Consider the following 25873-nt stretch of genomic DNA (forward strand, 5'->3'; position numbering starts at 1 on the left):
GGGGTAAAAATAGTGATTTTGCTAATTCTTGTTAAAGAGAATATGTTCCCTGATGGGAAATGGCAATAAATTCTTCTCGGTCTCATGCATCGTCCCTGAAGTAGCTAATGAATTTCAGTTGTCACACTTTGATCTTATTTCCCACATTCTGGTGATGAGATGAAGTATTTGCAGTCTAAATTTTTTTCCCCACCTTCTAGCCCATAACATGGAAACGTGGTGATTCTACATTGCTGCAATTATTTTAATGGCAACCAATCACTGTCATAAGCATGAAATTGCTCCATTATTGCAATGGAGGAGTAAGTAGTGGGTGAAAAAAATTATATTTTTGACAATATCAAAAGACATTTTATTATATTAAAAAGAAAAAAAATTAAAAAGGGTTTTTTTGGTTGGTCAAAAATCCATATTGGCTTAAAATGTGTCAAAGGGAAATGTTTTGACCAGTTCTGTTGGTATTGAATACAGGATGCAGTTCAGGAAAACTAAACTGTTTAGTTTATTTGACTTAGGGCTTTAGTATGATTTTGCACATCCCTTTGTATTCTGAGGCTCTACCTTCTGTTATGAAAAGTCTTGGCAAACCATTTTCTGGGACCTGACATCTTTGTGGTCCTCGACGCAGGTAACGTTTGGTCTCCAGTTGAGTTTTGATTTGATCAGCTATAACGTAAATATGTTTTGGCTTGGATATCGAGACTAATATTGTGACACTTCCCAGGCACACAAACCCGCTCCTCCTTTAAATAAGCGTGCTTTCTGTGTGCCAGTTAAATGCAATTGTCGGGGAGTAGGTAAAGGAAGAAGACGACTCTGTTAGCTCTCCCAGACCAGAACTCGGTCAGTATAGTACAGCAGTAGCTTTCCTGTATTAATTCCCATCTTTGACAATCTGTCATTGATCAACAGAAATCACTTAAGGGCACAGCGCATGCAGGCACAGCCTGGGCACATGAACTTTATTTTTGGATGTCTGCATCATGTCAGTTTAATGCCCGTTAAAGCAACGTTGCTGTCACAGCAGTAGCGATGTCTGCTCTAGCTAATGTAGCATCGCTGCTTCCATTCTAGCAGGCTGTTGCCATTTACTCAAAAATGCTTAGAAATCTTATTTCTGAATTAAACTTGTTGATCTTTGAGTTCTGTCCAAAAAGTGATTATTTTGTTGTATTCGACCAAACCCTTGCAACTGCGGTTTTTGAGGATGATAGAAAAAACGTTGTTCCTTCTCACTAAAAGTAATTCCCACAGACTTCCTCAGCCATAAGGTCAGAATCATTGTGATTGTAATTTGAAAATGGGCAGCAGATAACAGGAAATGTCTCCTAAGGACAGACTGAAAGATTGGTTTGTTTACTGAAAAGAAGGTAAGGACAGAAAAGCAGGCAAAAGATAGAGGGTGTTTCATATATACCTGGGATGTTAAAAGCAGATATTCTTTTCATGCTATATTATATGAAAAAAATGTATTATGGTGAATCATTATGAACAAAAGACTGCCAGCTGTGTATGTATGAGTGGGTAATAAGATGGGAAACTTGGTTTTTGTCACTTTATTTTTGTTTCATTCTATCTTGCAGAGTAGAATTCCCTAATTATTTCAGGATGAAGTGGAATTCAAACATCTTTTTTCAGTTTGAAAATGGGGGGAGAATTCTCTTGATAGTAAACTGCATATAGGGAGATGTCAAAATAAGGATTTATGATCCTGACTTTAGTTACTGATTTTTTTTGAAACATTTACTCCTGTCAACCTCACATAGGAACTTAAGTTGTGAGGATGCCGAGGTGTGCGTTGCCGTTCGATAGAAGTCAAAGGAGGGATGTTCTGGCAGTGAGGAATCAAGGTACTCGTGCATTACGAGAGCAAGGCTTGCTAGGTTGGTGAGTTTGGATATTGGCTTTTCCTGGTAGTTCCTGAAGGAGTTCCAATTCCTTTGATGGGGAATGTGGTTGAGCTACTTTAGTTGTAAATTCATGGTCCCTCCCCAACCCTCCTAAAGCTTGCGTTACTTTTGAATACTTGAAACTTTGAAAGGCTATATATAAGTGCAAGATATCATTATCAACTATTTAATTTAATCCATAAGGAAAATATATCCAAGTTTATTTGCAGATAATCCATCTTGGCAGCTGAAAGGGAATTTCTTTTTTGGCTGTTTCTAGGTTTTAGTTTTCTACTGGCCCTTTGCTAAAGGGGAACGCCTCTGGAAAATCCAGTGTACTGTGGAAAGAAATTAGTTCAGATGGTTGTTAATTTTCTAAATCGCACTAATTTTATGAGGTCCTTGTTTGGTGACCTTCGCCCATCTGCTAGCAGCTAAGAAATTCTAGATTTATGAACTGATAATTGAAGATGAAACGTGGAGCCTATTCTGAAGACTGCCTGTTAAAAACTGCCTTTTTTTTTTTTTTTTGTGATGACACACGGTTCTTGTCCTTGTAATGTTTCCAGTAAAAGAACTATATTTCAAGGCCAATGAATTACTACTTCTGCTTTGGCATGTAGCCTATGTATTTTTTATCAGATTGCTTTTACTCTCAATTCAGGGATGAATGAAAAGATCTGTTTAAAAACGTTAGATAGATATCTTTATGAAAGGGCTTTTAAATCAGATAGGGGAATCTCAGGAACTGGTTCCCATAAGTTTATAGCAGAAGCTGTTTCACCAGCTGAAGTTCATTTCCTCCCATTCAGCTCTACAGGTTGTAGCCAGCAGCAGACTGGTCTGCTCCCAGGGCTACTTAAGCAACTGCTTGTACCAGAGAGAGGTTGTTATGTTTTCAGGGAGATGAAATGCAGAGACTGCAGACTGTGGGGACAAAAGTAAGTATGAGGGCTACAGGGAAAGGAAAGCAGATTTCCTGCATCCAGATAGCATTAACATTTCCTTGCTGCAGTCTACATTGCATGCAGTTCTCAAATTGCTCCTGCCCTGTTGCAGAAGAGTCCCCCAGAACAAGAGGACAGTCATACTGGTCCATCTGGGTCAGTAAAGTCGTCATGGGAGAGTGGAAATGAGACGGCTGTCCAGAAGGTTCAAATGAGCAAGGTGCAGAGAACATTCAACATTCTCATGCTTTTGTAAGTCTTAGGATAGATTTTTTTCTTTTTTTTTAATTTTTTTTAACACCAGTTCCTGGAGACAGGACTGGTTACACAGAAATCTCTGTATTCGCTTTTTGAAAAGTTTCAAGCCCTCTTGACTGTGAAAAAATAACTGAAAATGTGAGCCAAGTGATTTGAGTAAGGATTTTGCTGATCATTTCATGACTTTAAGAAACCAGAGCCAAACTAATTTTTCTTAATTGAGGGCAAGGGCTTTAAACCAATGTTTAAAAATATTTTTGAGACCTGAATCAGGATCTTTAGGAATTTGAACTTAGCAGTATTACTCCTTGGTACTTATCCAACGAAGAGTTTAAGCAAATGCTCACCTCTTAAAGTCACAAGAAGTTTGACTTCAGTGAAACGCTCGCAAACTGAAAAGTGAACATTAGTCCAAGTGCTTTGCTGGATCTGGGCCAAGTTACACCATCTTGTATAATTCTGAGCCGTGACACTGATCAGCCCAAAATTTGATGTATTGCTGATAGTGTGTGTCTAGGCATGCACTATTTGCTGGATCATTTCCTGTCTAACAGAACAGATTTAGGGGCATCGTTCCCCTAAATTTGTTTTTTTCCTTGTCATTTTTTACTTATTCCTTTCCTTCCTCTTTTTTTTGTCCAGTTTGCTTTTTCTTCTGCCTGTCATTTCTAATTTTTTGCAATTACTGGATTACTATGTCTGATGCATGTAACCTAGGTACTACACATAAATGCAACGAGTTTTGTGCAACAAGGAGCAGCGTTGCTTTTACGATAGATAAAATCCAAAAATATTTTCTAAAATCAATTCAGTTACTTCGTTTGCGTTAAAGATGCAAATGTTTGTCAACAGATGATTTATTTGTATTACAGTAGTTGCTTACAGTGTTTGATGAGGGATCAGGGTGCTCTTGCTCTAGGTTGGACTTACACATGCCGTCAGAGAACCACTGCTCTGATTTGGTCTGGGTGAACCTCTTCATGTCCCTGTTTCAGAGCCCGGAGCATCGCTGTTTGCTTTCACATTTGCTTTTCTGGATGGGGAAAGCATTTAATTTCAAATGCAAACTAGTTTTTTTAGGAAGTTTTTCTGTTGTTTCTTTCGTGTAGCCAGCCTGAAAGTCCTTCAGCAGTTAAGGTTGCTATGAAGTCTATCTTAAGAACATGTTCTTTGAGAACTTTGGGTGCTTGCCAGGAGCTAGGAAAGCATTTGAGTTGAATCTTAATCTCTGAATTAATGAGTCTTCTCTGTATTAATGCCTGCAGATCCCTGGGAATATTACAAACCTCGGCAAAATTGCTGTGACCTCAGGTTTTATTTAGCGTTGACAGTTTTAAGGACATTCATATTATTGATAAAAAGTAATGATTTTGGGACAGCAATACAGCTACTTTTAGTCGAGTGGATTATTTTCAGCAAAGCCCAATCAGCCTGTCTGCATTAGGGAAATCTGATTGCTTTGACCATTTCGCAGTTCTGGGTAGACCTCTCTGAGATGTCTAGCTCTCCCTTGACTAGGAAGGAAACGTAATGCTTCTGTCTTTTCTTGGTTTAATTTCACCAGGTCAGGTGCCCAAAGCAGAGCGTGTGAATGTCTTTATGACCTTAGATACCAGGGAGCCTGACGGGCTGATGCACCAGCAGGAAGGTGAACTTGTTTTCGAATGCACTGTTGCGGTTCTGGAGCTCAGGCTCCATTCTGCTGCAAGCACGGAAGACATCAAAACAAGTTTGTGACCTTACAACATCTTTCCGTGGTTCTTGCCTTCAGCACCACGTTTTATGCAGCCTTCCCTAGCTGAAGCTCCCCTGCCACCTATTTCAGGCTGTCAGGTACGGAGCGTACCTGTAAGGAACAGGGTTATGAGGCAGGTCCTACCATTGCAGCTCCAAGTTTGAAAGTCTCCTGGCCCTGACAGGGTCAGTGGGGAGGGTCTAGTGCATTCATCTCATTTTAGAGCAGAGAGAATCTGCTCTCGTTGTCACCTGAGCAGTTCCACGGAGGTAGGTTTCTTCCCCCAGGGGCACCTCTATCATGTTTCTATTTTGTGATCCAAGCTGCGGCACAATACAGGGCATGAAAACCATAAGAGGATCACCAGGGACCACAACACTTTTTGCAGCTTGAACGTGGCTAGTGAAATAGCAAAGTAAATAAATAATAGATAATGCGTGCAGCAAGTCTGCCAGTAAACACCTGCAAGGTAAGGTAAGCCCATCGTTTAATAAATGATTGTGCCCCTTCTCTGCCCACCATCTGAATAGACACACCACTTCGAGTATTTTTGGTAAAAAGTGGCCTTTCCTTGCAGCATGTTGTCTCGTGCCATGCACCCCTCCGAGATGAGAGTTCAGCTGCTCTTTACTGCTCAGCCACGACCTTGCTAACGTAGCTCTGTTGAATATTTGAGCAGTAAATACCTCTGCTGGAGCCTGGGCTTGTTGACATGAAGCCCTCAAACCTTTTCCATGGACGATTTTCCCTGGGGTCCAGCTTCACTTGGTGTTGTCCAGCCAGGAGATGTGGCTCATCTGGCAGCCAGCACTCGCTGAGCTGCGGATGTGCTGACAGTACGGTGCGTTCCAGGGGGTCAGGGGACAAGAGGGGAGACGGTGGATGCTTCTCAGCTTTTCCCTTCTTCTGAGAAGGTCTGAGGAGAGAGGCGTCCTGCCTTCCTTCTCTGGTGTTTGAGGGTAGGCTGTTTGGTCCCATGGAAGAATCCAGCCCTTACTCTTTTGAGATCAGCGAGCAGAAACAAGTGCATGCATTCACACCTGCAAAAGCCACATCTCTGGCTCTCGCCCTCTGTACACCATTTCTCCTTTCCTTTCCTTCATCAAGAAAACACATAGATAAAGGCTTTTGTCATTTCCGAAGGGAATCTCTGAAATTCTATATTAATTGGTCTTACAAATACTGTTTGCTTACAAGTAGTAATTACTTACGATGCACCAATTGCTTTTAGTGAATGAGGAACCTTTTAGGGGTCCACAAGCTCTCCTGATTCTAGTCTCTGGGATTACAGGGGCAGCTTTACTCTTTGAACCAACTGGAGATAGCAAAGGCAATGACTAGAGGCTTTGTGGCTGACTAGGCTTTGGCTAGACTAGGCTGTGGCCAGACTAGGCTTTGTGGCTGAGCCACTGGGCCAGGACTTCAAAAATACCACTCAGTTCCTGGGTTAGCTGTTGTTTCTACGGCATCCTGGGTTAGCTGTAGAAATTCCCTCTATTTTCAATCTCAGTTGTTTACTTTATATATTACTCCGGGGCAGACAGAGTCTTTTGAATGAGTTATATACAAGGCTCTGCCTAATGGGATCATGATCTCACTTACATGCTCTGGATGGCTACTATAATATGATAAATAAAAACGTTGGTAATAACTAGCTGATTTCTGCCAGCAAATAAGTCCTTAGGTGCCTGGCTATTAGGGTCTGCAGCTGCTCTGTTTCAGCTGTCAATGTCAGGAAAATTTACACCTAAATGTTCATTTTAGTCAGATGAGAAAGAATGGTCATAATCGTTATCTGAGAAAATCCAAAGAACTGGGTTGGGAAGCAGTAGTAATTAGCCCATTGCTATCCAGCTGTGGAAGGGTTGTCTTCATGGAAATAGGAAAATAATCTTAGTTAGTTTAATGGGTTTGTGGGTTGTTTTGATTCTCTCCGACAAGAGAGGTGCTTGTCTGCAGCTTGTTTGGTTTTTTTATCGAAAATGGTTATATTCAGTGGGAAATTATGTTCCTGGAATGCAAGGTAAGTGCTGATTTTAAAGAAGGGAGAGAGTCAGGTCGGGGGGGAAATTAAGCTATGGTGTTGTGTTCATCAGTTGGTAACTGCCAAGCAACATGAATAAGCAATGAAGAAATAAATAGAATTTCAGTGTATGATCAGTTTTTAGAATCTAATTTCTATAAAATATTCTACATGCAGGAGTTGATTTAGTTGTTCTTATTTTCTGTGGACACATTACTGCACACAAAGGACCTGTTGCTATTTTTCCCCTAAAATACATGCCCATTTATTTTTCTTTAGATTTATTTCTGATTTGCTGTTTGGCAAAGTTTTATCCTTCTGTCCTGAGATCTTTACATCAGGTCTCTCAGAGATGGATCAATACCTGCAAAAAGAAATGCAGAAATGCCTTCGTGTTTTAGGAGGTGAAGTTTGCGATTCCACCAGCAGGTATAATGCGTGCACATTCCCCACCCTTTGCCTTAAGCTGCACTGTATGCTTTTCTCGTGGAGGTGGGAACCTGAACACAAAGGTCCGCTAACGAAACCTACCACGCACTTTTGGTAACAGAATTTTATGAAGGATTGCGTGTTTGAAAGACCATTTGTGGCATCTCCTGGTTTGAACTTCATCAGCCTCGCAGTCCTACCACTCCACTTTCTATTGCTTCACCTCCCCGTAGGCAAGAACTTAGAGGTTTGGTTTACTCTGCTTATTGTTGTTTAGTTTATCTTGCCCTTATTCATAATTATAATAATTATCCCTATTAAGGTCCCACAGACTTTTTGTTTTAAGTTCTTGCTCTCAGCATCTTAAGGTAAACCCAGTTTTAGAATGTAACATTTGTTCCATAAGAACTTCTTAAATTAAAGAAAAAAAGTTTTATTGCCACATGTTAAATTTTTACCCTAGAAATAGTAAGAATCAGTAGCATAAATTTTATCCCTTTATAAAATAAACACATTAAAATATGGTTGCTAAACCATACTGGAGGATTTTAAAAATATTTGAAAATGTGCTTATTTGTGTAATGAGTCTTATTTTGTCACTCTTACGTGTTTAAACATATGGCCACCATTGTCGAAAGGACTTTCTGTAGAGTTCATCTATGTGAATAAGCAAATTCTGTGTATTTTGAGTATTTGCTCTAATCTGCAATATGCAACGATTCTTCCCACTACTGTAAGGTAAAAGTGCAGGTTTTTTCTGAGTGGGGTTTTTTGTTTTCAGGAATCTCATTATTTTTTGTTAAATATTTACTTTTAAACTCACAAAGCATTATAATTAGGGGGAGTCATCTCTCTCTACCTTATACACTCATTAATATTAAATACCACTCACAGTCATCTTCACTGAGGTTTTTTTTCCTTTTTGCATTCCCAAGCTGACTTAATGGTGCAGAAGAAACGTTAGTCTCAACACCGTTTGAAAGAAAACTGTATATCTATATATCTGTGTCTTGTGAAATACAGTTATTTCATTTCCTACCGTCTCTTCTTAACAGTGATACCAGATTGTTTGTACAATGTATTTGAGTTAGCTTATGTAAAAATTGATAGGTATATCAATTTGGAAACCTTTGTTTTCACTGGAGAGGTACAAAGAGCCACTGAAATTCACGGTGGCAGGTAGTGGGTTTTGAATAACGTGGCAGGTAGTGGGTTACACGACTCTTCTGCCGCTGTTTTGGGGAATATTTTCCCTTCCTTCACAGCCAAAAGCCAGCCAGCTCAAGTTAATAGAATTGCTTTTCTCAAGATCAATATAGATCATAGCCAATGAAGGGTTTTATCCCAGCTCATGAACTAGTGGGAAGTCTACGTGGTGTGCGTTTCTCTAGCACAAAGACTGGGTACCATTTTGGTGAGCCTGTTGTAGTCTGTAAAGGAACCATTGCAATTAGTTATTCCTGCAAAGGAACCATGGCAAATCAGTCTACAAAGCCACTGTTCCTTGTGGCAACTACTGTTGCCTCCAAAACTAGGTCAAGATGGGTGGGAGAATTTTGTGTGAGCTCCTCCGGAATTGTTTATGCAGGCCTCTTGAGGCTTGTGTTGGCAGGAGGGCGCTGGGGAGCCAGAAGAATTAGCGTGCTCACGTGTGACGAAGTCTCTCTGTTGATCAGTGGAGCTGATCAGTGGCATCTCTGGCAGCTGAGAGCCTTGTGAGGGTTTGCACTTCTGCCATAAGGCTCATCTCCATGGCGGAGGACGCATTACAACATCTACTGCTAGATCCCCCTGGAGTGGAAATTTGTTTGGAAGAAGTCAAGGATGGGGTGTGGAATTTGCTCTACATCCCATTAGCACACCTGCACCAGGTTTGGGATGTTTATTGGTGTGCTGTGAAATAAATGCTGAGGTTCTGTCTTGTAGTAACAGTATGGAAATCTATAAGGTCTCGTCTGCCTCGGTAGTCAGGTTGATGGGCTCTGAGGTCCCCCAAGCTTCTCTTCTGCATCTTGTTTGCTTGTTGTAAAAGAACATCTGGAGGCCAGTACAAGCAGAGAAAGTCTCCCTTAAAGCTATCGTTTAAGGAAAAAGTCTTGACTCAAGACATAAGGAGACCAGTCTATCATGCCAAATCTGGGGTGAACCTTAGAGGCTGGGAGAGAAAAGAAATTTGGAGGGAATCAACTGGCATTTGCCAGCCATTCACAGGCCCACATTGTACCTGTATCTGTTCCTTGCAAGCTTCTGTATTTTTTCTGTTTTCTTATTGAATATATGCACAGATAAAAATTGAAAGGAAAGAAAAGGTACAAAGAAGAAATGACCATCAGCCACAGGAGAAAGTAATTAGTGTTATACAAATGGGCCAGATCTAAAGAATCTTGAGAACCTGCATTCCCGCCACTCCTGTACATTCAGAATAAATCACTTTAAATTACGTTTTCTCTCTAGGTTTTCATATCAACCCATTTCTGCAGTATCTCAAGTGGTTTTTTTCCAGTGGAAACTCTATAGCCATTATCACGACAAAAGTTGAATAGGAACTCACAGCTGATCCAATTTTTTAGTTCTTTCAATTCATCTAGAATTCCAGTTTTTCTGGTACTCAGAAAAAGGGGGTTTGGGGGGTTTTCTTGTGGTGTGTGTCTTAACACCGCTGAATCTGTCAGCTGATTTGGATCTTTTACAGAATATTCCTTCCGCTTACCCTGCAGCATTAAAAGTTTCAAGTGTTGATTTTGAAGGATGAGAGCTATATTAAATCAAAGTTGCAATATATCTGTCTTACTCTGCCAAAGCTCAGACCTGGAACATACTGTGAAACAGGCACACAACATGTGGGAGACTGAAAAGTTATTCATGCAGGAAATTTTAAAGCACTGTGGGATTCATTCCTTCAATGTAAATAACTCATTCTATAACCACAGTTTCATTATCCTTAATTTTTTTTATATGTAAACTTTCAACAATGAGAATGAACGATTGCCAAAGCTATAGGAACTGTCGGTAGCTCTGGGGCTAAATTGAGGGGCAATATGTGGGTGTGAGAGTTTTATTTACTGTGTGTCTCAACTTTATCTTACTTGAAAATTCACTTGCTCTTGGGGAAGACGTAACGCGCCCAGTGAGATGCAGCATGGTGTGTTGGGTTTTTACAGCATCTCTGGGGCGCAGCTTCATGCCGAGGGTGGGGAAAAAAAAGAAGATCAAGGGCAGGTCTTGGCCCACAGAACTGCACTTTGGTAACCCCTCCTCACATTGTGGGAGCTGAGTTAGAGCAACTGATCCTTCATGGTTAAAACGCTAGCAGTAACTAAGCTGACAAGCAGCTTTAATGATCAAAAGGAAGTTAACACAAAATTATGTTATCCTTCCCACGCACGCTGTATATTCGTGTGTTAGGGAACTGCTGTTCTGACTCCGAGTACATCAACATTGATCAAGCCCATTATTCTGCTGTAGGTTTTTTGACAGCAACTAAAAACGAGAGCACTTGAAACTAAAGCTACATTTCACGTGTATTAACTTTAACAGAAGAAAGCGTCTGGGTTAACCTGAGCACAGTTATGACTAGTTACAGAAGTGTGTGTATCAGCACTCAATTTAATTTACAAATACCTCTCTCCTCTTGGTCTCAGCAAGCACTTTTGGTTTAAATGAGGTATAATCTGACACGGAAAATAAAGTGCTTGCAAGTAGCATAGCACTTAGTGTAATATTGTGGTTGCTGCAGTGAGTTCAATGAGGCAATGAGAAGCGACAATGACGAGTGAAAATGTTGTAAGTCAGGAACGGCCCAGAGACGTATCTCGTTGGGGCTGGGTTCTTCCTCTGTTGTCATCTCCTGTCTCCAGACGCCATCCTCGCCCGCCGGCACCGGAGGGGGGGATCTCGGCCCCGCTGAAGGCAGGGGGAGGTTTGGCACTGGTGTTAGCGGAACAAGGATTTTTATGCAGTGTCTCTGGTTGAAGCATTGGTCACAGATGTGTCCATGGCAGAGCTCAAGTACTCTACCAGGACCACCAGCGTGGTCTCTGGCTCCAGTCCTGGACAACAACCAAACTGCCTTGAACGGTTCGTGTTTTTGACTGCTGTGGCCAGGTAGTCTCCTGTCCTTGTTTTCAGGCTTTCGCTTTAGAGAAAGTGCTGGCCAAAAGCACATGGCTCCTCGATAATCACAATTTGCTTTAGCAAGCTCACGAAAGCTGCGGCAGGTGGCTCTCACTTTGGCATAATGAAGCTGAGAAAGCTGGACAAAGTGTGAAACCCTGAATGCTCTCCCTGATTTACCCCTTGTGCAGCTCCGGGGGAGTTGCATTTCCTCCCCAGAGATGCATTTTGCTGTCAGTGAAGTGTGCAGCAGAGATCCACAGGTAAAAAAAGCAATATGCCAGACCTTTACCCGTTTCCAAACTTGAAACTTAAAACAAAAGCAACCAACCAACCAAAAAAAAAAAAAAACCCGGAATAAAATAGTGAAATCCTTTCGTTGGGAGAAATATTGCAGTGGCATCAGCACTGCAGCCCATTTGGAAAACAGCTTCTTATTCATCGAAGGTTGCCTCAAAAAGATGGGACAACAGAGACGCCCTGCTGCAAAGACCTTTGGCAACAATAACTTTTCATTCACACAGAAATTCTTCATTTGCATGTAAAAGGGAGTTATGAAAACAGAATTTCATAGACCCGGTTGTTATTTAAAAAGACCTTTGGTAGATGCATGCTTTCTGTTCAGCCTAAAATACGCTTGCCTTCCTCTGATGTGTTTAAGCTTATGAGTTGAGAATTGCCTAGCAAAGTCTCCTTTTGCTTAGTTTTTGAAGTCTCCAACGACGTGTCTCAACAGGGTTAGGAACCCTTACTGTGAAAAAGCTGCACAGTTCAGAAGGAAGGAGGAGGCCGGAATATTAGGTGCTCCGTTTCCATGGCATTTCAGCCTGAAAGCGAGCTTCTGGCAGCAAAAGATGGGACGTGATCCTGGTTATCTTACACCTCGGGCAGTGGTTCGCACTTGCGGAAGGGAGCGTAAGATGCTAAAGGCAACCTGCGTGCCGCGGCTGCGGGAGGTGCAAGACAGAGGAGACCCAAGCCAATGGTTTTCAGCATATTGCTACTTGAATTTGGAAGAGGAAGTACAAAACCAAGCAAGGCTGCAATACTGCAAAGCAGGTCAGGTCTTGACATTCATGTGACATTTGTTCGACGGCAAAAGGACACTGCAGGGACATCAGGACTGGCCTCGGCGCTGCTTGCGGAGTTGGGGGCTGTGTCATGGATTTGATCAAGTACGAGCAACACATGCATGCAATCAGTTTTACGATTTTGAATACTTTACAGCTATTTGAGAGTACAATGAAACTATTATGTAAGCTTCCTATTAGAACATATGTTACTGATTTAAATAACATTCAGGCTTTCAAAGTTTTTGCTTCTGATGTCAGAATTATCTGTACAACCAAACCATTGTGTGCTAACATATGGACCGGATCATTGTTATCACAATGCGGCTTGATAAATTCAACTTGATTTCTGTAGATCAGAGATGAGATTTCCCCCCCCCCCCCCCCCTTATTTTGTAAGATTGTAGTTTGGTCACTCTTTTAAAATCTAAATCTCTCCCATTACCAGTGCATTCGTTTTCAGAGTGACCTTTAAAGATAAATAATGTCCGCATCAGTGGCTATTTTAGATGTGTTGCTACTGAAGATTTATTCAACAGATGCATGTGTGCTTTGAGATACCGTTTGCAAGTGCAGTGGATTTAGTGTTCTATTTCTAGGTGAATGATTCGAAACCAGCTTCCAAAAGAAACGACGGTTTTCAAGCTGATGAATGTGTTCAGGGTTGTGCTGTTGTAAGTGTTTACTGGGTAGCTTGAGCTCAGTGGAGCTATTCAAGATTTATTGTGGTGAAACCAAGAGCAGGATTTGGCTCGCTAGGTCTGGTCTCCGTCCAGTAAAATTTTGGCTGGAGCGAATCAATCCCTGAAGAACAAGGATGTTGGATTAATGGAAGAACACGTTATTATTTCTCAAACTTCTTATGAGGTGTTGCAAGCCAAACTCTTCCTTGCCCCTGTGCTCTCCCCCCAGTCTCGGGGAGTGATGACAAGATGGGAGCATCAAATTTCATGGGAAAAAATCCTAACTGGTAATGCACAAGTGGGGAGGGTGTTGCCAAGACCCTCACAGAAACACAGTGCGGGGTGATGAGTTCCCATCCCTGCAGCAGTATCTGGAGATAGTTGGAACCCAGGTTTCAAACCCTTTATTAATATTTTTAATAATATTATTATTATATATACTTTTAATATTAAATTATTTAATAATAAAGTTTATTAATATTATTTTTTAAAATCAATTAAAAATGCAAGTTTGTGGGTTCAAGGTGAAACTAGGGGAGTCTGTGTTGGTTTCTTGGCACTTTTGGATACTAAAAATGTGATTCGGTATTCAGTGTAGGCAAGTGCGTAGGTGTGTGTGTGGAGTAATTACTCTGGAGGACACTGGTTTGGCAACCTCAGAGGCTATAACCCTCGGTTTATCACAACCAAAGATATGACGTACGCATTCCCACCCCATGCTCTGTCTCTCTGCTTCGAACCTGACCTGCATGAACCGTAGCAGAAGTGAGCAGGATATAGAATTGCTTTGCCTATCAATTCCTTGCCCTTTCTGTACAGTTCCCAGCTTCCACATCACGCGGGACGGGACACTTGTCCACTGGAATTGAATTACCTGTTGTGTATATTAGTGGGAGCTACGTTTCCTCTAGAGCGTCCTCTGGTTCCTTCTACATGCTCTTTGCTGTTTGCACATCACTGGGGCGCGCCTGTGCTGCGACATACGACCGCCAGCTTTGCACAGTGTCTCATCTTTTTGCTATTTCAGCTGTCAAACTTCTCCATCATATTCTCTACCCTATTTTTGGAATAGATGCTGTCATTTTCTATACGTTTATATCATGCCTAATACAGGAGGGTTCTGGTCTCTGACATGTGTCGCATTAATTTTAGTCTCAGTCAATGACTATTTTTTGAGGGAGTGTTTTGTTACACTATGTGTATAATTATAGTGGATTTTCTCTCCTACTACCCTGGTAAATTGTTATTAAGAGTTTATTATTATATTAAAATAATTTACCCTGGTAAATTATTATTGGAATTCAGATTCCCGTTAATTCCATGTCTTGTTAAAAAGTCACAAGAAGCATCTCCCCGGTTTGGGCTGATCTGACCCTCTGCACTTAACGTAAATGAAAGCGTACCTGTGTGCACGCTTGCACGCCCACGGCGCTCGCCCCACGCCTCGCTTTGCTCTGACCCCCTCCAAGGGGACGTGCCAGATGCAGTAGAGCTGGAGGTGCTCCCATCTCTTGCAAGCTCTTAAGTTCTCTTCTCACCAGCCAGAATATTTTAGAAGTATTTTCAGAAATGCAGGTGCATGCGGTTGTCGGGAGCAGCTTGCTTTGAGTTACGTTGCTGTTTCACCTTACAGCTGCCGTGCTCTCGGGGGCAATTATCTGTGTCGTAATTAATGAGGGAGTTTTCTCTGATCTTGCAGCGTGATTCACGCAGCTTCCAAAAGATTAGTTTGTGAGTTACCGAATAACATATTTGCAGATGTGCTTTGCTGTGATAACATCTCTGACTGGAGGTGACTCGTTACGGGTGCAGGAGTAAAGATTTGCAGGGCCAAAACGTGACTGCGTGACCCAGAATGTTCGGCTCCTCCAGCAGCTAGCGCGACCCCGGGGGCAGCAAGGGGACCTTTGTTCTTGCCTTTAACTTGCAGGCGAGTTCTGCGGCCAGGGCTGGGTGGAGGCAAAAGTCCTTTTGCCTCTTCTCCTGACTGCTGCCTCTCTCCGGTGGCAGGGAAGGAGGGACAGCAGTCGCTTGCTCCCCGTAAGGGCTGGAGCGCTCTTCTCGGGGGTGAAGATACCTTGGCTCGCTAGCTCCCTTTCCTGAAATAGAGAGCAAAAGTGGGCCAAGTGATACCAAACACCTAGAGCAACAAAGTTCGTGCCTTCTTAGTATCTTGTTTCATGGGTTAAAGGTGAGCTTGCGACAGCCACCTTTAGCCTGTAAGAAACCAGTTCCCATTAGCTTCCATGGTTTTTTCTTTTCTGAAGTGTCTGTATAAGCATTTTTTAATAATCAGACCCCGTTATCAAACACTGGGTTGCATTGCAAACACGCAGCAGTTCTGCCTTTTGCAAGTACCCAAGACATGGGATATACCACCTAATTCTTTTGTCTGGAATACTAATCCTAATCAACTTTGATTCGTATGAACGTTAAAGATGCTACTCCTGACGTGCACCAGTTAGCTGTAGGAGAGTCAGAGCTGCAACCCATGAATGAAACTGGAATGGATTTGAGACTCTACACTTGGCAGCGTAAATTGTGAAGAGTAAAGTAAGTAGGTTTTAGAAGTCATTTAAATTAGTGTCTTCTTCTGATGGTGTCCGCGGCAGGAGAATGCTCGAAGACTCGTTAGCTAATAACTCATAGTGAAAACGTGCTGTGCGCGACTTAGCTGTCGGCGTGAGCAGGGACTGCCCCGTTCGTGTGCGCTGGGTTTAGCAATAGCCAGCACTAGAACTGAAACCCCTAACACACAGAGGAAAACATGATTTAACTCTGGGACCCTTTGACCTCTGAATAGGAGCAGGGAACCGCTTCCTCAAAATGCATGAAGTCATCAAGGTTTTAGCGGTAGAGGAGACAGTTGGGGAAAAAAAAAAACTGCTTGGGGATTAATCCATTGTTTTGGCATCCTTTATATTGACAGAGAAACGTTAGGAACAAGCATATTACCGAAAGCTCCTTCTGAGGTAAAAAACCTTCAGTTAGGAAGTACAAAGAAAAAAATAAAAATAAAATTCATTAATCATACCGTACCATATCGTATGTAAAGTAATCAGGTTAGGATTGTCTTCAGCTGGCCTAATAAACAGAGCGTCTATCAGAAACGCTTGTTTCAATGATAGAAAAGTGAGAGTGACTGCTTTCCTTTACCTCTGTTCAGTGGTTTACAGAAAAGAAAATTCTGCACTAAAATTAGCCTGAAATTTGGAAAACTCATCAGTGCTTGAAGTGGGTCATGAAACGAGCAACGTAATTCCTTGACATTACTCCTAGTGCCATATTTGTGTTTATGGATGTGTTGGCCTTGGTTGATCGTAGGTTCTGCTTTTGTAATTTAATTTAATTTCTTTCTTATTATAGGCATGCAGCTTGCAAATCTAATAATAAATTTCTGTAAATATTACTTTGGGAGGCATCTGTTCCTTAAGGAAGCCTTAGAACGGGTGTTTGTTTTATTTATAAAATGTGCACAACTCAAATAGTCCCTGGAAGATCTTCTGCAAGGCTGGGGACGTGGTGACATACAGGGACATTACGATCCTTCAGGTCAGGCAAATCTGAATGAGTACTTGGAAGGAAATGTGACAAAATTCCATCTTTTTAGGGGCTTATCTGGTGACCTGATAGCTAAGGGACGAGGTAAAGTAAGTTTGCAGCAAGTTCGCAGAAGGAACTGTATTGTTTATACATGAAGGGAGTTTCTCTGTGTGCGTGGCTTTCTTTGTCCTTGTGTCTCTGTACGAGACAGTGACGTCCTGTGTCAGTATGGGTAAGCTGCCTAGATGCCCAAAATTCGGTGGAGGAGTTGTGGTTTATGTCAGTTGAGGGTTTTCCCCCATAAGGAGGAGTAGCCTTAGACGGAGAGAGATGTGTCGTGTGACCGAGATTTTTCTTACTCGCTTTGTTCTGGCCATTAGATCAGCTGCACTGTTTGTACTTCAGAGGCTATAAAACATTACGTAAATGCATTGTATGGTGTATCCATCGTGAGCTTACTTAAATCATCCAGGGAAGAGATGATCCCAACGCCTGGGGCCCCTGCAGTGGTAGAGGAAGGATGAAGTAAGATAGGTCTGAATGATGCCCGTGGAAAAACGATGCCCCAGAAGGCAGAGGGTGAAAATCCCCAGTTTTGCCCTAGAAACTCCTTTTCAACCCTGTATTTGGCAAATCGCAGAAGAGAGGCATCTGGGGGTATTTTTCCATGCATCCATCCTTTTTTCAGCCTTATGCAGTGTCCCTTTTCCTGACGTGGCCCTTCCCAAGTGTTCAGATGGTGGAGAAACAACAAAAAACACAGTCAAGAATACGCCTATCCCCACTTGTAAAAGCACTCCTTCCTGACCTCTTGGACTGGCTGTGCAGGATCCCTGAAGCAGGCAATTCGACTGTAGGGTTTTTTCCTGCAAAGCTGCATCAAAACTGCAAGAGTTTCTCAGAGGCTAATGCAAAGCTGCTGGTTTTCCCCATGGTCCATAAAGAGAAGACATGAGTAAGAGAACTGTAACTTTTATTCCAAGATCAGAAGGGACCCCATGACCATATTCTTTTATTTTCTGCAATGTTCCCTAGACAGCGCGTTTAAGTATATATTATTTATTATAAAAATGGATATTATAAAAGATAGCTAATCTACAATTTTGAAGTCCAAGAATCTCTATTTAAGAACTATTTTAGCTGTGTGGATGTGGTCCTGGGCAACTGGCCCTGCTTGAGCATGGGGCTTGGACAAGATGACCTCCAGCGGTCCCTTCCAACCTCAACCATTGCTGTGATTCTGTGAACTCCATGCTAGTCTCTACCTCCTCTGATAAACTGTCCTTGTATTTAGTTCCCCGCTGTTTCGTTCTTTATTACTCAGATAGTCTGATATCATGGCCACAGTAGAGAATTCTGAGCTTTTGGTTGGTTTGGGATTTGATAAAGTGTTGTATTTTGTTTATGTTTGAGTAGTGGCTTTATGCAACTTAACGTTACCAAAGATGGAAGGTGGTTAAGCCCCCAATTTGATTTGCCACCATTTTTGCATTTTGCGTTATCTTTGTATCATGCACTGTTGCAATGTCAGTAGGACATTACACATGCATGGACTTAAGCAGGTCGGTATGTGCTTTTCTGGGTTAGGACCAGAAAGTTTGGAATTCATACAAAGATCCCTTATTTATATTTTGCTAGACCTAAAGGGTAGGAAAATAGGATGGAAAGGATTATAATTTTCTGCTGATTCAAAAAATGTTATTTGGCAAGAGTGCTATTGCTTTCAACCGCAAAATCAGAAGAAAGGTAACTCCATAAGAGGACAGAGCGAAATGACTCTGCAGTCAGCTCAGATATGTTAATTTGGGTTGTGTGTGTAGAGCAAATTATGCCAGCATAAGCAAACCTCACTTAATTCTTAGCAATTACCTTAGCAATTATGACAGAATTACCATGATGTAGCTCTTGGAAGAATCTTAATCAAACTGAACTGGGCTGACGTGTTGTCATACAAGAAAAAAGATGTCTGTGAGAGAGAGAGGTAGAGAGGGGTATCATTTTATTTTCCACCTTTGAAGGTGAACATTTTTAATGACATTTCTTGTAACCAATGTGAGATTTGAAGGAAGTAGCAGTGGCCTAGTCTTAGGAAAAACAAAGCAAGTCTTGAGTTCCTTCATCCATTCAAATAGAGCTTGAATTGTTTCTTTTATAAGGGATCTTGGAACCACGTTGTCCCATCTCCACGTGCTGTGGATGGCTTGCTGTGGGCTCTCAGATTTAGATGGGATCTCTTCCTGCAGCTCTCTAAAAGTAAGTATAGATGTGTCCTGCCAAATGACGATCTCAAAACGATCTTCAGTTGATACTCTTCTCTTTAGTTGTAGTCTTTGTTCTCTTCTCACCCTTTGTTTTTCTGAAGGACATTGGTTGGATGCCTTGAATTGCATGTGTTAGTTTAAAAGACGCTACAGTATTTTTTTTTTAAATGAGGTGTAACATTCAGGTCTGATCCTGAAAATGCCTAATGCAGCATAGCGTTTGTTGCCATATTAGCCCTGGTTATTTAAGGCGGCAACAGCCACACTTGAAAAATGTTCACTTCCATGCTAATTTCGTGCTGCGCCATGTAATATTTCAAACATTAGAAAACATTTTGTAAAGCTTGAGTGTTACTTATGCAAGCCTATGGTTTACATATTTATTCTGTTTACTTCTGCTGAGGAACTCTATATAGCCTATAACAATATCTCTGACCTGAGCCAGCTGACCTGGTTGGATCACCTTGAGGTTTTGGACCTGGAAGGGAACAATATTGAAGACATCAACCAGATGCAGTACCTGGGACTTTGTGGCAAGCTGAGCCGCCTGACAGTGGAGGGCAACCTTATTTGTCTGAAGCCAAATGCAGAATCTGCAGAGGTGAGCGCTTGGTTTGCATATATTGTGTTAATTTTTGGCAGTGCTTTTTTAATTTGAGTTGGAAATGAGAAACGTTTCTGCATCTTCCTATCATTCTGAGTGGTGACATGGGATGCATTTCCCATCTTTCATTTCTGTTGATTTTGTCCTCTCATGGGTATTGTCTCCAAGATGAGCACAAATGAAATACAAGGCGTGCTAGTAAAGACTCAGGCCTGTTTCCTAGCAATGTGTTCCTTCTTACCTGTGAGAATGGGATTAAACTAGAAATCAGCTGTTCTGATCCATGCAGCTGTTCTGTCTTCTCCCAGCTTGCAGTGCAAACAGGCATCTTAAAGGAAGACCAAGGAGAGCATGGACCCCAGCCGTATGGATCCTTCTAGCCTGTAGAGATCTTGCAGCGAGTTAGAAAGTAGCCAATATTTTTCTTACAAGATGTGCCAATTGCAATATCTCGATTAGATATCCGTCTTTGGGCTTTTGCATTTCTTTTGGAGGCTCTCCGGTCCAACAGCAGGTGCTCCAGGACCACCATGCTCAAAAAATTGAACTCTCAGAAAAACGATGCTTGAGATAACTAGGAAAAGCTATGTTGTAGGAACTGCTTGTTGTCCTTTCCCCTGAAAGGTTAAAATGAAATGACCAAAAAGACCTTCAGCAAAAGCTGAAGATGCAAAATACAGTGATTCACCTCTTACATACTGAAATGATAAAATCATTTCTGCGGAGGTATTTTGTTGAGGGCATGAGATCCTCTGTGTCACGAAGAAAACACAGTAATACGTGATCTTCTTTGGCTTTCAGTGCACACAAGAAGAAAAGTAAGGGAGATCTAATTCTACATGAACAGTCTCAGAGCTGTATTACTCTCTTTCACTTTCCCCTGCTTCAAAAAAAAGCATTGTTGGCATATAAAAACAAGCATCTTGGCATGTACTGAAAAGGTAACTGGAGGAAGATCAGAGTTTAAAAAACTTGGTCAAATGATGTCTAACGCGTATCATCAGAGGACAGTTTATGGCCAGCCTACGGTATGTTATCGCCCAGGTCTCTTGGGAGGTCACATAGGTATTGCCATAGACAGCACTCGCTAAGGATGGCGCAGTCCCCAGAGCCGATAACGCAGGGCTTGGCAAGCAGAGCAGGAGCTGGCGCTGGGACCCCACTGTGCCATGTTCCATAGCTTCGCTCTGCGTTTCAAAGGGATCATGCCCGTGCCGTTAATTTGCATAAAAGGTTGGGTTTGATATTTGTCCTGGATTTAGACTTGAAAGCTGAGGTGCTATCACTAAAACTCAATCATGTAGTAGATATGTGCATATTTTAAATCTTCGCACTTTTTAGAGACAAGTGTTATTAGCATTTTTCAGTTATAATTGTTGGCTTGATGATATCCCTCAGTAAAAGGAGCCACAGAAGGTAGTGCTTTAGCTATCATAATTTTTCTCCCTGGAATCCAAAAGAAAATATTATACACTTGCCTTTCTGTTTTGAACTGGTAGAAGTATACTTCAGAGACCACACTTGTAACTATTTATAACCAAAACGATTTCTCCATCAACATTTCTCCCCTATAGAAGATGCAATAAAAAAAAAAACCATAAAGGAAAAAACATATTCCTACAGTAAGGAAGTACTGCCTGCTTCTGATGGACAAAGCATGCCTACTTACTCTTTTACTCCCACGGAGACAAACACAACTTCTGACACTTCCTTATCATAGCTTCCTACCATGAAACCGGTGTGGTATAGCTTAGCAGCATAGCAAGTCTGTTGCTGCTCCCTTGTCGTTCCTGCTCAACAAAAGTGGTATTTTTGGAGAACGTAGTTTTCGCTTGGCATCTTCAGTCCTTAAATGTACTTGTAATGGAGAAATGTCAGATTGTTCTCGCTTTGTTTAGCTGAGGAAATCAGTCCTTGGGGTGCTGCTGCGTGTCATCACGTAACGGGAGTTCGAAGAGGAGTGGTGGTGTGCCCTACTGCTCTTCTCCATGCTGAATGGCTGTCTCTACTCCTGGGCAAGTAGTTGCATTCAAATGCCAGCCAGAATTTGGTGAGGGAGTCTGCAGGACGGTATGTTTTGCACGGAGCTGTAGCAGAGGCAGACTGTAAGTTCACTGTAGTCTCCCGCCCAGTCTCCGTGTTGGGAAGCTGCTCAGCCCTGGGGTGGTTACAAAGCCGGCCCTACCTTCGACTGCCGAGAGCTTCTCCATGGGCTTTGTCGCTTTCTTGGTTTCAACTGATGCTGTTTGCATTTCTTCAGGGTATAGGAAAGTCACCTGAAATACAGAAAAGAATAGATGTGGGCCCTAGATGGCCAGCTCTAAATCCTCAAGCTCCTTCTTGTAGTCTGGCCCTTGCTACAGCTCTGTAAAAGCTCTCCTATTTATTTACTTTTAATCTACAGAATGGTCCAGCTAAATTTACTGTTCTTTCTCCGGAGAGCCTGTTTGCTCTCTGTAACTTGATTTTCAGATGAGCTCATCTTCCCCTGTTATCTAAACCAAGAGCAACAACCTGATGATAAATTCTGCAGCCTGTGTTGCAGTAACGTAACATGAGCGTAACGTGATGCTTCTCTCCAACAGGACATGGCTGGAAATTGGCTGTAGCCCAGGCACTGTTCAGAGTACATGTGGTACAGGGTAGCATGGTGATTTGTTGACTCATTTTCTAAATTAAGATTAAAGGCTTAGTTAGAGAAATTTAGTGTCTGCCTCTTAACAACAACAAATACACACTTTATTTGGTGAGTTCCTTCTGCCAGCCTCGGTGCTGCATCGTGCGGAGGGAGGGAGCATACAGCCAGCCAAGTCCCACAGAAAGATTTCTGTTTGTGACAGCTCCGTGTCGAATGAGGACTTGGCTTTGTGGGGTTTTCTGATATCGCATGCAATGTCTGAAAGGCGTTACATTTATCTGGATGAAGCAATTGATTTATAGGTAGCTGTCCATTCATATTCTGCCCCTAGCAGTGCACTCTTGCTTTATACTTTCTTTAAGTAGAAGAGATCGCCATCACCGTTTGCTGCCTTTTGTAATCTGAGACTATTTTAACCAAAAATATTCCCATTGCAAAGCAGCACGACCCAGTCAGCCCTGAGGTATTGCTAAGCTTTCCCAAACACGAAGGTGCCACGTGAAGGTGCCTTTCTACCGCTGGAATCCACCAAAACACCCAATTCGCAGGGTGCTGAGCACAGTTCTAACTGTTCTGGATTGGCCTTGCTGCTCAGAGGTCCCCAGGTGTTGGCGTGTGCTCGTGAATCACGTTATAATACGTCGGCTCCACCCACGCATGCAGAAGGGGGCTGCACCCGTGCTTTCCCCCATGGCTGTCACACTTGAGACCATGTGCATTGGGAGCAATCGTGTTATTTTTCCAGCACACAGAAAAGAAACCCAAGTGCAGACCATTTTCACCTTCTGTGCACCTGCGGTTGGCATGCGACCTCTTGCAGAAGAAAATGTACTTTGAAGTAAGCCGTCACTTCTAACAGTCATACACCGAACCCCTGAAGACTGCCCCAGAAAATCAGTGCAGTTCATTCGCTGTAGCTGGTTTATGGGTGTGCCTAAAAACACAATCCACGGAAATGCTCTTTCTTTCGATGATCTTAGAGGTCTTTTCCAACCTCTATGATTCTATGATTCTATGATTCTTTTTCCATCAGCAGGTGTAGTAACACTCGTGACATGTTTTCAAGTCTTACTGTCACCTGAGTATTGATGCAGCAACCAGAGAATGGCAAAAGCAGGGAGAGAGCTTGGCTGAATGCTGAGTGCGCCCAGGCTTTCCACGGGCATCAGTGGCCTTCTACGCTTTTTTACATTATACATAATATAACAAAGACAAATGCCAAAGTCATCGGTGGGTAAACAGAAAAGGAACCTTTGGGCATGTGTTTGCATTGCTCAGGACATGTTCACGATCAATTTGAATAGAAATTATGTGAGGAGAAAGCACAGTGAAATGAAACTCCTGACTGTATGTATTTCTGTTGAATGAGGTGAATAGGTTTGCCTCGTAAAAGGCGTTTCAAGTTCTGTGGCAGTCATACAAATTGAACATGGCTGTGCTGCTGGTGGAAGTCCACAGTCTGTTAAATAAACTGTTAAAGTGACCACTTTCTCAATTTCTCCAGGAACCAGGTTATAATTACAGAGCTGAAGTAAAAAAACTCATTCCCCACTTGGAGTATTTGGACGAAATACCAGCAAGCCAGACTGCTCTCCTTCCTTCCAAGAAGATGCATGAGGATTGGCTAATCATCAAGGAATCCATCAAGGGAGGTGGTTTACCTGGAGACATTTCATGGTTAGGTATGTCAGGTTTCCTATCGGGGTTCATTTTTCGGGTTATGATGTGTGAAAAAGAAAGATGAAGAGCAAGCTGACCTCTTCAAAGCCAACGTTTAATTATAGCAAAGGGGCAAAGGATGTTGTCTTCTTCACTTGGGAAGTAACTAAGCTGGAATTCAGCACAGTGCAGATTTAAATGAAAGCTGTCCTAAGCTGGGCATCAAAATCGGAAAAATGCAGACGGCTTCTAGAGCATCAAGCGAATCCAGCAGTAGCTGGGAGTCTGTACTTAGCGTTCATTCTGCATGATGGGAAGAAGCAAAGCTTGGAAAGCAATGTTTCAACAACAGCTGTTCACAGCCCTCTCTGTGGTAGCAGTCAATCCCATGTAGTATGGATGCAGCAGGATTTCCTACTCCAATTTCATAATAGGAAAGGCAATTGGGTCATCACCCCTCAATGGCAGCAACATCCTAGCAACTGAGATTGCCTGGTCTCGTAATAGATCTGTTCCATTTTCTTTGCCTCTGTGATTAAGTCCATTACATTCATTAGTAGAGAGTAAATGGTTTGAAAATAAATCTGTTGTCCCCTTGCCTGTAGCCTTGGTTATAGTTCAGATGTCCATGCTTTTACGTATCATGCTACATGCACTTTACCACATACCATTAAATATTACAAAGTATTTCCTATAACTGCTCCTGTTGCTTCCCATTAGTGTGGGCAATGCAGTTGGCTTCCCAGCCCCCCCAGTTGTGGTTCGCCTGCCAACTGTACTCCATTAAAGATTGAGTTTGTTTTGGAATAAGTACATACGTTTGTCATTTATTTAATCCCTGTGGGTCCGAATCATTAGTTGTAATAGTAGTTATGGTAGGGAAAAAATCCATTAAAATCTGATCCCTCAGTGATCCTGCTTTGGCAACATCAGCTACGGTTCAGAAAACTAGTTAACAAAGTGGGCGGACAGAAACAGTAGGGACGGAGCACAAATTTGTGAATTCGTATTGTTTCCTGGTATAACCAGACTTACATTCTTGCCTTCAGCTCTAAACTGATGAGCTCATATGGTCAGGTTCAGACATCCCCGTATTTTTTTCTTTCCTATAGCAATGTTGACTCGGGTACTTTTCACACACTCTGTATTTCATGGGTTTGTATTAACAACTGTGGCCAAGATATTTTAAAGGTCCCTAACACTCAACTCTTAAAGAAATGGCCATATTATTGCAGAGCTGATTGCTCCACTGTGGAGCTGGTAGATGCTCAATGCTTTACAAAGCACGCTATTCATCCAGGCACCGAAATGAAATTCGCTCTCCTGTGTGTTGTTGGCTGCACATGCCGCTCTTGCAGCTGTGCTGTGTTCCCCGGGCAGGTAAGAGGACAAGGCTCTGTCTGCCTTCACTAGCTTTTGTGTAATCCACCCTGCCCTGTAGCATGGCAAAAACTCAGGTTTCGCCTTTCTTTCTGTGGTAGAGAAGTATCTGTCTCTGAGGCAGTAGTGGAAAAATCTCACTGCCGTTCCCAGATTTCCATAACTCCTGGTACGTGGTTTGCCCTGGTTGACTAATAGCTCTGGTAAGGTGGCCGTCACCATCTGTGTTGTGTCTGGGCATTTAAGCAATATATTTTAAGACTGGGGGCTTGGACTGTGCCTGTGGCAAGCCAGTGGTTCCTCCGCAGGCAGGTGGGCAGCAAATGAGAGGCAGCTTATTCTCACCCTATGCATGCAGGCAGGGGAAGTAGCAGAGCCCTGGACACATCCAGGCTCACCCGTGGGGCCATCGGAGACGGGTGGCAAGCACAGAGCGGTTCCTGACTCCACCCTCAGCCAGCAGCCTGTCCCTGGTGCCCAGGAGCAGGAGGAGGGTGGGAGGGGATTTTGCTTTAGTTGGGGGTCCCCAGGTTCTGCCATCTGGAGAGGACAGCTACGGGGGACTGCGTGCAGCACCAGGAAGCCCACTGTCTCCAGGCTTGACCTGTTCCGGCATGTTTCTTGTAGCTGCAGTGACAGAT

The 25873-nt window shown here is 42.5% G+C and overlaps 1 protein-coding gene across 8 annotated transcripts in view; it reads left to right on the forward strand.

Annotated features, from left to right (window-relative positions):
- Positions 1-25873, forward strand: part of LRRC56 (leucine rich repeat containing 56) — a 67976-nt gene that overhangs the window by 30736 nt on the left and 11367 nt on the right. For 5 of the 8 annotated variants that reach the window (XM_075162754.1, XM_075162757.1, XM_075162756.1 and 2 more), the window contains 3 exons: positions 18847-18943; positions 19355-19552; positions 23698-23875. In XM_075162754.1, the coding sequence (XP_075018855.1) occupies positions 18847-18943; positions 19355-19552; positions 23698-23875 (473 nt within the window). The remainder of the gene's footprint in view (positions 1-18846; positions 18944-19354; positions 19553-23697; positions 23876-25873) is intronic. The other 3 variants (XM_075162755.1, XM_075162758.1, XM_075162762.1) reach the window with 1 other exon arrangement.

This window comes from Calonectris borealis, chromosome 14, assembly GCF_964195595.1.
Source record: "Calonectris borealis chromosome 14, bCalBor7.hap1.2, whole genome shotgun sequence".
Lineage (NCBI taxonomy): Eukaryota > Metazoa > Chordata > Aves > Procellariiformes > Procellariidae > Calonectris > Calonectris borealis.